The sequence below is a fragment of the Anolis carolinensis genome, chromosome 6, assembly GCF_035594765.1.
Source record: "Anolis carolinensis isolate JA03-04 chromosome 6, rAnoCar3.1.pri, whole genome shotgun sequence".
In the NCBI taxonomy this organism is placed as follows: Eukaryota; Metazoa; Chordata; class Lepidosauria; order Squamata; family Dactyloidae; genus Anolis; species Anolis carolinensis.
Window position 1 is genome coordinate 101,647,782 of NC_085846.1, and position 13,079 is coordinate 101,660,860.

At 38.5% G+C, this 13,079-nt stretch overlaps 1 protein-coding gene across 35 annotated transcripts in view; it reads left to right on the plus strand.

Annotated features, from left to right (window-relative positions):
• svil (supervillin) overlaps positions 1 to 13,079 on the plus strand; it is a 154,935-nt gene that overhangs the window by 87,692 nt on the left and 54,164 nt on the right. For 30 of the 35 annotated variants that reach the window (XM_016994262.2, XM_008112362.3, XM_008112347.3 and 27 more), the window contains 4 exons: positions 2,920 to 2,977; positions 3,244 to 3,395; positions 4,386 to 5,049; positions 10,993 to 11,076. In XM_016994262.2, the coding sequence (XP_016849751.2) occupies positions 2,970 to 2,977; positions 3,244 to 3,395; positions 4,386 to 5,049; positions 10,993 to 11,076 (908 nt within the window). In that variant the 5' untranslated portion in view covers positions 2,920 to 2,969. The remainder of the gene's footprint in view (positions 1 to 2,919; positions 2,978 to 3,243; positions 3,396 to 4,385; positions 5,050 to 10,992; positions 11,077 to 13,079) is intronic. The other 5 variants (XM_062957704.1, XM_062957720.1, XM_062957722.1 and 2 more) reach the window with 2 other exon arrangements.

The window sequence follows — 13,079 nt, forward strand, 5'->3', positions numbered from 1 at the left end:
TGGTATGTTTTCCTCTTTTTTTGTTTTCAAATTATGCACAACTAAATGTGCATAATTCAAAATACCTATCTTTCAGCAGTAATCACAAATACAGTGTTCCCTCACTACTTCGCGGTTCGCTTTTCGCTCTCTCGCCATTTTGCGGGTTTTCAATTAATATTAATGTACACATTTATCATAGTATTTTCGCTGTTTCATGGATTTTTGCAGTGTGCCAAGGGTTTTGGAAAGGGAGAAATAAAGGGGAGGGGGAGGGAAGGGTTGGAAATAAAAAAAGGATTTAGCTTCTGTTCTTCTTCTCTGCCAATGTACTTTATATTGCAACTGCTAAAATAAAGTACAGACTGCACTGTAGTAAGTGGTCAGTGGTTTGCTCTCCTCCACACATAGAATAAATATAGTGTCCGTATTTTGCGGATTTTCACTTATTACGGGTGGTCTTGGAACGTAATCCACGCAATAAGTGAGGGAACACTGTATACTATTATCAAATCACAAATAATTTTCTGAAATACTTACTTTAAGAAAAAATACATTTTAAAGTGCACATGTTAGGTATAGCACACACTAAGATGCATATATCTCTTCTTGTAAGAGTCTGTCTACACTGTAGAATTAATGTAGTCTGACACCAGTAGTTAGTATTGTGGAATCAAGGCGTTATGGTTTTACAAGATCTTTAACTTTCTTGGTCAAAGAGGGCTGGTGCCTCACCAAACTCTCAAGATTCCATAGCATTACACTATGGCAGTTAAAGTAATGTCAAAATGCATTAGTTTTACAATGTAGACACACCCAGTGCTTTGCAACCTGGCCTGAAACAAAAGTGGAAGAACTGCAGGTTGAAGCCAGTATCATTGAAGTTACTTATATGTGGCATGTAGAGCAATTATATGCTAGCAAGTTACCTGTCTGCTCAGTTTAAAGGAAAGCAAAGACAAAGTTGCTTTAGGGTAGTCTGCGGTCATATTAACCTCTGCAAATGATACGACTGTCTGGAATCTCAAGTGTGGAAAGAGTGTCAAGCTGCACAGGCAAGGCCTGCACTATTTTTGTCACATTCTGCCTTAGGAAGGTGTTGGGGAGATACTCCATAAGGCCGTTGCTTTTATTTAGTTCTACAACAGAATCATTGCAGCTAATAGTAGCAAAATGCAGTTGTTTGATCCCTGCAGTTGAGATTGGTGTTGCTAGTTTTTAACCTCTAAGCAGGCTAATGGCCAGGATAAATACCTTCCATCATTGATTTATACAGCTGTGAATATCTTGGTGTATTGGGATATAAAGCACCTTGTCTTGTATTTGGGACAATGAATGAGAGTACTCCTCAAAGGTGTAGCTGTAGGAAAAGTGTTGCCCTCTCTCATAAGCATTTTCATCCAAATAAGAATTCTGTCCCATCCCGTCCCCCAATGTTCTTTTAACTCTGGGATTTCTAGCAACTAAAACTTTCATTTGAGCATTTGGAAATAGAATTTAAAGGCCCAAAGAAAAGGGACAGGCAAAAGGGAATGCAGGCATAGCAAATATAGGAGTAAATGATGACTTCCTCTTCAATGCTAGAAATTTGGAGGTTGAAGGAAAGTTCATCTGGTGTTGGGTGCAAAATTCTTATTTGGAGGTGCATCACACTCATTCTTTCCTCCCCCCCCCCCTCCCCAATTACAACCCAGTTGTAATAGAACTGTATAACTATTATGGAATAGTAGTGTCGTGTTTTTTTCATTAAAAAAATGCATCCTATAGTTACAGTAATAATAGTTATTCAATTTCTGGTTAGGTTCCATTTTTATGGAACCTTTCATGGATAAAAATAGCTATGCAAGTATATTAAATTGTATGCTGATGCAATCAAAGGTCCAGCACAAATACACCAGACAAAGAACACTGTGGAGTAATTTATATTAACTTCCTCCTGAAAAAGAGTATCATGCTAAATTGAAATGAGTAAACTCCCCTCATAATTTTCATAGGTAACACACCCCAAACAAAATCTATAGAGATAAGAATAACCACAGATCTTTGTTTCACTGTGGTCACATGCTTTAAAAAAAAAAAGATTTTGCTTCAATGAAGTGGCAAATGTAGGTCAGGTTTTTTAAAAAAAGGCATGTTGGCTATTATTTTGTATGAGGTGTGATGATGACTCCACTGACAGCAATAAAATAAAGGCATTTATGTTCTGAGCCTACACCTCAAGAATGATTGGTTAACGTATGGGTGTTACCTCTTGCAACATAGGTCCTTCCCTCTTAAAAGTGTGCCTAGAATTAGTTATGTAAAGGGAAATGACTACATATATACCCAGAGGTCTTCTTCAAAACCTATGCAATTGTGAGTTAGCTTAAGGGTTTCAAGAACCAGCTAGTGTTTTAGTGATCCAAGCAGTAAAACTGTGTTCGGTCAAATAACTAGGGCTGAGCTGTGAAAAGATAATAAAAAGCAAACACCTTCTATGGATATGCCTCAGTTTGCCAGATTCTGCGTTAGGTCCCAGCCCAATTTATAGGCTTAATCTCTACCCCAGCAGTTATGAGTTCGGTTTTCCTCCTGGTTGTCAGATTTGGCCTTGGCTCTGATCCTTGTCTGGGAGGGCACTACAGCGTTCCTTTAAAAACCCAAATGTTGGAAATCCTTTCATCATTCTTTCCAAGTAACTATTGCCCTAATTCTAGTAGCCCCGGATTTGGCTTGAAGGTATCGTCTTTGGCAGTAGCAAATATGTGGCAACTGTGGGCATGAACTTTTATGTAATGTAAAATGCTTTTCTCATGAACACTTATCTGGCACAGATGTTACTATCATTTTCTTTCATTGTTGGCTAGGTTAAAGTTTGCTAATTGCAGGAATCTAGTTGCCTTTTGGCAAAATGCATATTTTCATCCTCCTAATTATTGCGTATGTGTTGTTTTGTTTTAGTTTCTGAATTAAGAAAACTCTTTGAACCAAACAGGCCAGACACCTTGGAAATGAAAAGGTAACTTTGCATCTTCTTCTGTATTTATCAAAGCACAAATGACCCTGCATGATAGCGAAAAATATTGTGCAGCCTTCCAGTTGTTAGACTGCAACTCCCATCGTTCTTCACCATTGGCTGTGCTGGCTATTGACTGATGGGAACTGTAGGCCAATAATATCTGGAATGCTGAATATCACAGATTTCTGTTGTAATAGATAGAAATAAGCTATGTCTAATTGCTTTCACAATATTTCTGGCATAACCTTTTGTTTCATCTTTCTCAGGAAAGAAAGGATAGCTAGGCGTTTAGAAGGAATTGAAAATGATGCTCAGCCTGTCCTTTTGCAAAATTGTCCTGGATTGGTTACCCATCGTTTGCTAGAAGAAGATACACCAAGATATATGCGTGCAACAGATCCCTATAGTCCTCACTTTGGTAAGGAATACACTTTGCTAACATATGCCGAAGAATATGCACTTTCAGGTTTCCATTTACCCTTAAAATGGCCCATGTCCTATGGTGCTAGACTACTTATGGGGATTACTGTCTATGTTTTAAGTTATTTTAATTTTTATAAGATGTGTTATTATACTGTGATTTTATTGTGTAACTGTTTTTATTGATGTAATACTGTTTTGGGCCTGTCCCAGTGTAAGCCGCCTCGAGTCCTTCGGGAGATGGAGCGGGAGTGGGATATAAATAAAGTTTATTATTATTATTATTATTATTATTATTATTATTATTATTATTGACACAACGACATTGTATGACACAGCAAACAAGATAGATATGCTGGATTTCGTATCACAAAATCACAAGTCGAACACTTCCCAAGTTTTTAGGACTGTGTGATGTATTTTCGGATGATGCATGCAGATCCCAGTAGGGTATACTTATTATTATTATTTATTATTGTTATTGTTATTATTATATGCAAAGAGATATTGTACCACTTTTGAAACTATCAACAAAAGAAATAGATAAACTAACAAGTCTTTGAAAACTTATGCTATAACTTATTTCTCTGAGTTAGTCTTAAAGGTGCTTTAACATTGCTTTGCACACATTGATATTCCAGGTTAACATGGCTATGTTTCTGAACTTCACTTACATGGACTCTGCTATGTTAAATTGGAACTCAGAAAAGCTCTGCAGTTTCTAAAGAGGGTAATATAGAAGCCTTGAATCTGCTGAACATGAACTTATCAAATCTTATCAAATTTCATTGTATGCAAATGCAGCTTAGAAGTTCAGAGCAAGAACCATTGATCAAGTGGCAATAGATTGCAAACAGGACTTGGAGATCTGGAAAAAACAGTGTCTTGAGCAAATCAATCATGTTTTAAAATGAAATAAGCTATCTGTATTTGATGTGTGAAATATTCTTTTGGTTATGTCACTGCTGATTTATCTATTTTGTTACAGGAAGATCAAATGAAGAAGAAACATCGGATTCTTCAGCAGAGAATCAGCCTAGATCCCGGTACCAAGCAGAATCCGCTGGAGGAAAAACCAAGCCCCCTTCTTACAGCCCATTAGTCATGGATCCCCAAGGAGTCGAGTCCAAGGCAGAAAGGATAGCCAGGTACAAAGCAGAGAGACGACGCCAGCTGGCTGAAAAGTATGGACTCTCAATCGATTCTGATGTGGACTCAGAATATTCATCCAAATATGCCAGGACAAAGAAGGAGCAAGATGTGCCTGAGAAGAGGATAATGAAGAGTGAGAAGAAAGAGGACGAAAGTAGAGACTTCAGTTCTCTGTACTCTTCAAAAATGGAGAGTAAGGAGATGAGGAGTGCTGCTTCAGATTCAAAGGAGTACTCGGTGCAGGAGAGGGAAAGTTCTCCAGAAAGAGAAAAACTGCGTTTGAATGAGGACAGTGAAAAGAAATCCCCGGACCTTAGTTCAATTAGGTACGATACACCTTGTGCATCAGAAAATTCCACATCCTTCTCATTTCTGGGCCATGACTCCCCCCTAAGTGAAGTGCCAAGTTCGCCAAAGCAAATTCGCAGAGCTTCTCTTTCCTCACCAAAGCAGATGGTAACAACACAATCAAGTCATTCCCTCAGTGACACCAGAGTAGGGTAAGTTTTTGGTGAATTTTGCTCCTTATATAGTGACATTATGCTATATTGTTCAAAAGAATTATCTAGCTTGACTTTTGATGAGGCCGGACAGGAAGGAAGTGACAAGGGTTGGACAGGAAGGATGTGACACCACTTCAAGTGGTTTGCATATACTGTACAGCATACACTCAGTTACAAACATGAAAAGAACAATTGGAAAGAGTCTCGGAAATTAGTTTTGAGAAGGAATTTGAAATGTGCTGCAAGACTTCAAAGTGTAGGTTGTAAAACATCAGTTGAAGTCCATTTTAATAAATGAGACCTGACCCAAGTATGGGCAGTTGCAAAGCTGAGAATCACCAAATGTTTGTTGAGCTTTTGCTTAGTGTGAACAAGAATTGCTGGTGAAAAAGAGTTCTGGATTGCTCTTGACACAACCAGAATACACATACTTTTAAAATATATTTCATCTTAATTCAGAGGAAGAAAATATATGTGCAGATCCCCCAATCAGCACCTACAATGTGTAAAGTGTATATCATCATAATTTCAAGCAGGTAAAAAATTAAGGACGTCAAACTGCTCTTTTCTGTCCATCTGTGACAGGAATGAAATTGTGTAACTTCTACCTAATATTGTTGGACTGCCTTCCTCACCACTGACTATGTTGCTTGGGGCTGTTCGGAGTTGAAGTCCAGCTATGTGAGAAGAGCTGCAATGATATACAGTCTCCATGATACATTAAGTCGGTGGTTCTCAACCTGTGGGCTCCCAGGTGTTTGGCCTACAATTCCCAGAAATCCCAGCCAGTTTACCAGAAGTTAGGATTTCTGGTAGTTGAAGACCAAAACATCTGGGGACCCACAGGTTGAGAACCACTGTGTAGATGACCATCAACCAGTATAGCAACCACATCGCTCTTTCCTTCCCACATCCCTACTAGTATGGGTTCTGATATTACAGTACTCTGGTCTAATAGTAGTGGCTGCCAGGAATACACTTTTGTGCATATATTTTGTCTTCTCAAGAGTGACCTTAACATGGAACATGTGGCTTCTTCCCGTAACCCCATCACAACTCGGTTCAGTAGGTCTAAGCAAGAGAGAGAAATTAGTCAGTGAATATCATGACTCATCATGAATCTTAGTCCCTTTAGTCCCAACACTATACTCACTACACCAAACTACTGTTGTATCAGAAGAAGAGTAAGCCATATGAAGCTTTATAAACAGGACATGACGTTTTAATACGCAGCTACCAGTCACAGAGTGAATTGGACACTGCAAAGAGCGAAAGACCAAAAATCAAGATATTATATTACGTTATGGTGATTAGAGTGAAGAGAGAGAAGAGAAAAATAGAATTGCAAAGCATTTTGAATACTGAGGCAGATTTGAAGCAAGCAAAGTAGGAGAAGGAGCTCTAATTGGCAACAGGTGAATGTAGTTGGTGAATGCAGATTAGCCAACCTGGGGAGGTGGTTGAACAACCTTGAACAACAAAAGGCTGCTGAAGAAAATGCTCAGCCACAAAATTCCAAGTGGAGTTACTGAGAGCTTTACACACGTTAGTAGAATTAGCTGATAGTGGTGCTACCACCTCCCAAAATGTCTTGCACTGACAAGCAAACCAATGGAAAGAAGATCAGTCCAAACTGAGACTGAGAAATGGTGAACCCAAATATCTTCCTGTTGCTTTCAGATTCAAACATATGGGCTTCTTGTTAGAATAATTTCCACATAGTACAGGGCTAGCTCCTTGGAATCCAGTATCATATGATCCTTGTATAATTCTAGATTTAGGATATACTCCTAAGGGCAGTCTAGTTCAACCACCTACAACACCTAATACATCCCTGATGAATGACCATTCAATCTATTTTTAAAAGCCCTGATGAAGTTCCATTACCTCCAAGTTGATATTGTCACAGAGAGATCTTACTCTCCAGTGTGTTTAGTCTCTGCATCTGTCCCAGATTCAGAGGAAAGAGTGCCTCCCATTACATAGAAAAATTGTAAAAAGAGACAGAAAAAGAGTCTGAAGACTTCATTAATGAGGCAATCTGTTTTCCGTGTTGTGCCCTACAGTTCTTTGAATCTCTTTCCTTTTTGCAATAAGTTCCTTTATAAATAACATCATTAGAATCAGTGGGACAAAGCATGAGCATTTCACTTTAAGTGGACCGTGTGTTGCGGCATTCATCAGTGTTAGTAGGGACTGTAAACTGGCTGTGGGTGGATACAGTCTTTTCACACTCTCATATATTCTAAAGTCACCTCTCTTTCTCAATGTTTTTGCTGTGCAGACAGAGATAACACTGAAGTGGTTGTTCTCAATTTGTGTCTCTTTTGGCTTAATACAGCTCCTTTCACCTTCTGAACCAATAAAGTATAAAGGAAATAAGGTTCTAGGTCCTGTGGCTTTCAGGGTTTTATGAGTATCTTGGGATGACAGGGGTGCTATCTTTCCATAGAGTTGGAAGAGACTTTGTGGGCCATCCAGTCCAACCCCCTGCCAAGAAGCAGGAAAATCGCATTTATATCAGGTTACTTCTCTCCTATATAGCAATTAAATTACACATCTGTGTAGGTAAAAGTGTTGATGAAGTGTGAGTCATTTCTTTTTACAATGCTGCTAGCGCTTCATGAATGTTTTCAGCTGTGTTAACCTCTCAGACTCATACATCCAACCATTCAGGTATTCAGCACTCTGTGGGATTGCTAGGAAAGGGAATGAAGGCTCTGGTTTATTCTGGAAGCATGCTTCATTTGTCCTAATTGCCCTCCACATGGAACCATATCTGATTGACGACATTGTATTATGATGCCACTGGGCTAAATTTAATTGTTAGTCCCAAGTAGTGCAGACCCACCAAATCTGGGGGTTTATGTAAGAGTCAACTTAGCAACTTCCCTTTGATCCAGTGGTCTGCTCTAGTTGGAATGAACAATTGGATTTAGCTCAACGTGTTTGCAACATGATCCCTGATTACCTGAGATCACACGCTAAGCATAAGAAAGAACCCTAACAAGGTGATATTCTAATAACACTTTTCATTGAGTGGCTTTAAAGAAAGGAGAACATTTAAACCTTTAAGTTGGCTTTGTTGAAAAAGAATTCTTCCCTGTTCTTTACCATCAACCTGAAAGTCAAAACAGTTGAATATTAATCTTGAGAGCAACATAGGAAAACTTATAGACAAAGCTTCCAGATTGTCACTCCAGATGCAAGTAAAAAGAGTGTAGGGATAATAAAGGACCATCAGGAATGATGTTTTGAAAAAATTGTACCACACCAAAATGTTTATGATGCTTCCACCTGAACATCAGGAAGAACTTCCTCACTGTGAGAGCTGTTTGGCAGTGGAACTCTCTCCCTCGGACTGTGGTGGAGGCTCCTTTTTTGGAGGCTTTTAAACAGAGGCTGGATGGCCATCTGTCGGGGGTGCTTTGAATGCGATTTCCTGCTTCTTGGCAGGGGCTTGGACTGGATGGCCCATGAGGTCTCTTCCAACTCTACTATTCTATGATTCTACATAAATAACACTGGCCAAAACACATTTTGGTGCCTCAAAGGTTAGCCCTGTTTCTGGGTAAATTTGACCTGCTGATTCCAAAAATGGGGACAGTTTTCCCCTATCAGCTCTTGTTTTTGAGAAACAGAAAAAAATCCATCTACTAGTCACCATCTGATAACCAAAATCTAAGAAACTGAAGCTGATGCAAGTTTCTGAATCAGTGATTTAAATAACCCTAAGAACAGGTTTAAATAGCAAGACACCAAGAAAAGGCTTTTCTTTTTTTGGTTGAGCAGTGAATTAGTGATATGGTATCAAGTGCTTATTCATTGGTTTCAATGTTTTCTGGAGCCAGAAATGTGTCTCTTTAAGAGCATTCCAATTTCTATTACTTCTGTATACGCTTTTCTCCTAAAGCAATGCTCAATGTGTGGTTCCAGACATTGTTGAACTGCAGCCTCCATCAATCCAGGGTTAGTGATGCTGGCAGTTGCGAACCGGGGTCATTTTTGCACTCTTTAATCATCTCACTTTAATACCATATGCCACAAAATTCTGAAGTTTGTCATTTAGGGAGACAAAAAAGCTCCCTTGAACTCCAAATTCCAGGATGCCATAAGATGATGCCATGGAAGTTCAAAGTTGCTTCAAAATATTACAATTGTATAGTATGAAAGAGACATGGAGGGCCCTAGTTGCCCATCTCTATACCATAGGATGCAAGTGCACACATGTGCTCCTGCACACACAGGCTGCTAATTCAATATAAATGAGCTTTCATACTCTGAGGGTTTAGCAGAGATCAGAGTAACCTGCACATGAAGCAGATCTGGAGCAGAGCTCGCTCAGTGGGATTAGTGTAGTTCCCTCATTCTTTCCATTTTGGCTGCATCTCCAGTCAGCTAAAGCTTCTCTATGAGAGAGATTAAGACAATCATCTCTTGCAAAAAAAAAATGCTTCCATGCCTGGCAAGAGTCTTGCCAGTTCCTTGAGACAGGAATGGTGGGTAGTGGAGAGGGGAAAAAACATTGTTGTCAAAAATTTTTTAACTTCATGCTATAATTTATAGCTGTCTATGAAGATTAACACAATTCCCAATGAAAATATGGGGGGGGGGGGGCAAACTCAAATATTTATTACAGGAATCTGTTTTGATACAGCTAATTGATTAGTCACTGGAAATTTTGAGTGAGGATTTTTAGTGATGACTTTCCATTTTGGATTACTGCCAGATTATGTATGTATTCCTGCTTTTTCTTTTAAGAAAGTAGGACTAAGTAAATGAAAAATGATTTGAGTTCACAGGGCAAAAGAAATACCTTTGTACCTTCAAGTCACCTGTTGACTTATGGTTGCCCCATGGATTTATTAATGAAGTGGGGGGAAAGGAAAAGAAAATTACTGAAGGAAAACTGTGTCTCTAAGCTAGATTCTCTAAAGACAATGAAATATTTCCATCATTTTGAACACAACAAGAAGAGAAACCACAATTTCTCTGCAAAGTAAAGGATTCTACTGGGCAGCTTCAGAACTTAGGTGCTATATTCCTTATGATCTCAAGGGCTGCCTCCTATTTTCAACCATATCCTCCCGAAAAATGTAATTTGGGGAAAAATTGGATACAAAAATAACCATTGGTACTTCTGAAGCATTCAAATTATCCAGTGGGTCATTTAGGTTCATTTACTTGCTCTCTCAGTAGTCATTCTTGACTCATATAGACTTAAAAGAGCTGCACTTATCTTCCAGATAACTAAAGGCTTCATCAGTGTGATTGACCATTTTTGTGTCCTGCAGAATATGTAGGCATAGAGATGTCATGCATTTGTGGGATGCACTTTTCCCAGTTCTTGTTTAGATTATGGTTATGAGATGGGTTGAGTCTTCTGACTAGACATTTGAAAGAAGTGCTTATCTTACAGATATTTGACTCCTTCCTCCCCTTCTTATATGCCTTTCCCTTTAGTCTTAGTTTAACTTTCCCCCTTGTTTTGAAAATAAGTGTTCAAAATAAATCCTACTTAGAAAGAACAGCAAAGTCATTAATTGTATTAAGTCATGTCATTTATTCATATGATGGTGCTCTGCCTTTTTTCTTTGAGAATCTACTGTTCAGATTAAATATAAAACCAGTCTGAAAAATGATTTTGAGTGCATGGTTTTACAAAAACATTATGTAGATGCTACAGTCCATTTTGTAGCCTTTCCCACCCTCCCCCCCCCCCCCCCAAACAAAATTCTTCTATGGACCTTCTAGACTTGTTCCTAATTATATTCACATGCAGTTGTTTTTAAACTGCAAGTCTGGCTTTTCAATTTTGTAGCACAAATTCTTATTATGAATCACACAAAAACTGTTTGAGATTAAACCGGGGGGAATAGAGAAATTGTGCATGTGTTCACATGTTGCCGGAAATTTTTTCTGAAGTTCTGTTTTCTATAGTAGTGCAGGGAAAACAAAACCCGATTGGTTTCTTCAGAAAGATTCGGATGGGGAACCAGCTTCACTTATCAACTGGCCCTCCAGGTATCCTACCGCCTAGTTGTGTGGCTTCAATAATAATAATAGTATTAATAACCACCAGACTGTTACCTTCCCTTGTCCTTTTCCCTCCACTATCATTTTAACAAACATCATTGACATCATTAATGGCACTGGATATGTAAAATCAGTTTCTGTTTAATTAACTGCAGGGATGAATTCCCTTTCTTCCTGGGAATTCCTGGTTTTTTTTGTCACTTACAACTCATGGATGTTTTTGGAGGAAGCACTGAATTGACCCTAATGTTTTCTCCTAATCTCTGTACAATGTTTACATTCAAGTATTGCCTTTGAGCTGTCATTAATTCAGTTCTCTTGCCTTGTGGTCTGCATTGCAACAGGGCATGAGCCTTTAAAATGTTGGATGCACTAAGTGTATAGTTTTCCTTGATATGAAAATTCAAAGGAGCATAACGCTAACAAATTCTGTGAATGTATTACGACCCCCATATTGGTGGGAATACATTTCAGGACATTGCACGGATGCTTGAAGCCATAGGTAATAGCAAACCTTATTGAATAAATGACTTCTGGTGGAAACACATCATAGAATGGTGCTAGAGGATCTCTGTAGTCAACTTCTGAAAGAAGCATAGCATAGATTCACCTGGTGAACCTTGAAAATGCCTAAGGGGACCCATTTTGTCAGATATGGGTAAATGAAACCATGCCTACTGTTCCCATCAATATGGGAGTCACACTCTATTTTTCATGTTTACACATTCAACTCATCCTGTAAGTAGATGAATTTGTATCTCAAAAGATGGGCCTCTAATTTTAATAATCAAATAAATAAACAATAGGTGAACAATTTCATGACAATTTCAAAGGTAGTTTCATTTGTTTATCACTATAGAACACACTAGCAACAAGATTCCTTCTTAATAATTTAATATTTAGACACTTACTCTTCCAAGTGTGTGTTCATTAAAAAAGGAGGAAGCAATGTTATCAGCTTTGGAAACACCACATGTGGGCTGAAATTATAATTAATGGAGAGTTAGGTGTGAATTGTGCATCTTACCTAAATTCCCAGAGCACTGTTTGCATGACCATGGTTCACGCTAGCCAGAGTTTGCCAACCAGCTTTAAAACTTAGTTGAGATCCTGGTTAAAATTAACTATAGGTAGAGTCCATAACCCTTACTTTAAGCCACTGGAAAAATTTAAATCTCAACAGGTAGTGCCTAGGGAAAATAGCACATTTTCATACAACCTCTTTACTGTAGTTATAATATTGGGCGCTCTATATCTGCACAACTCTGTACACAAGTACATAGGGTGGAAACAAACTACCCCTTCTTCTGATGTCATTAAAGCAGGAAGGAGATAGCTATCCAAGCAGCATTTCTCCATGTCTTAATAATTTTCTCTAAAGGGTTGGGAGATAATCTAGAGTAGATGTTAGCAAGGTCCAGACCATTACAAAGAGAAAGAAAATCTTATTGTGCAAGCAAAAACCAAACCACAGTGTACACCAAACTTTTTTTTAGCCCATCTGGAGACTTCTGTTAATGTACAGGCTCTATTTTAGCTTATAATGCAATTACTAACTACTTCAGCAGTGAGAAACATAGGAGAGATTCTTCTTGCATTTTTGGCCCTTTTATGTCCTCCAAACTGGTCCAAATTTATAAAATCATATTCACATTCTTAGAGCCTTCTAGGATATAAAAGCAGTGTGCAAAAACATATATTTTCTTTTGATAAAAAATAAGGTTTTAGGAAAACTGGAGTGGACTTGTGGCCATTTCCACTTTAATAAGTGGTAATGCCTATGTCAGGTGGGGTAGAGGTTGTCTGCCAGGCTTACCAAGCTTTCCGTCTTCTTGGATTACATAGCCAACATACCCCATCTTCCATTAATTTTTTAAAATTTCTGTTCATATTTTGTTTTCCTGTATGAATTTGTTTCTCACGACTTTTGCTCAGGAAGAGCCTCTTCACACAGTGCACAGAGTACAGAAGTTGGCTACTTCAAGATGTAA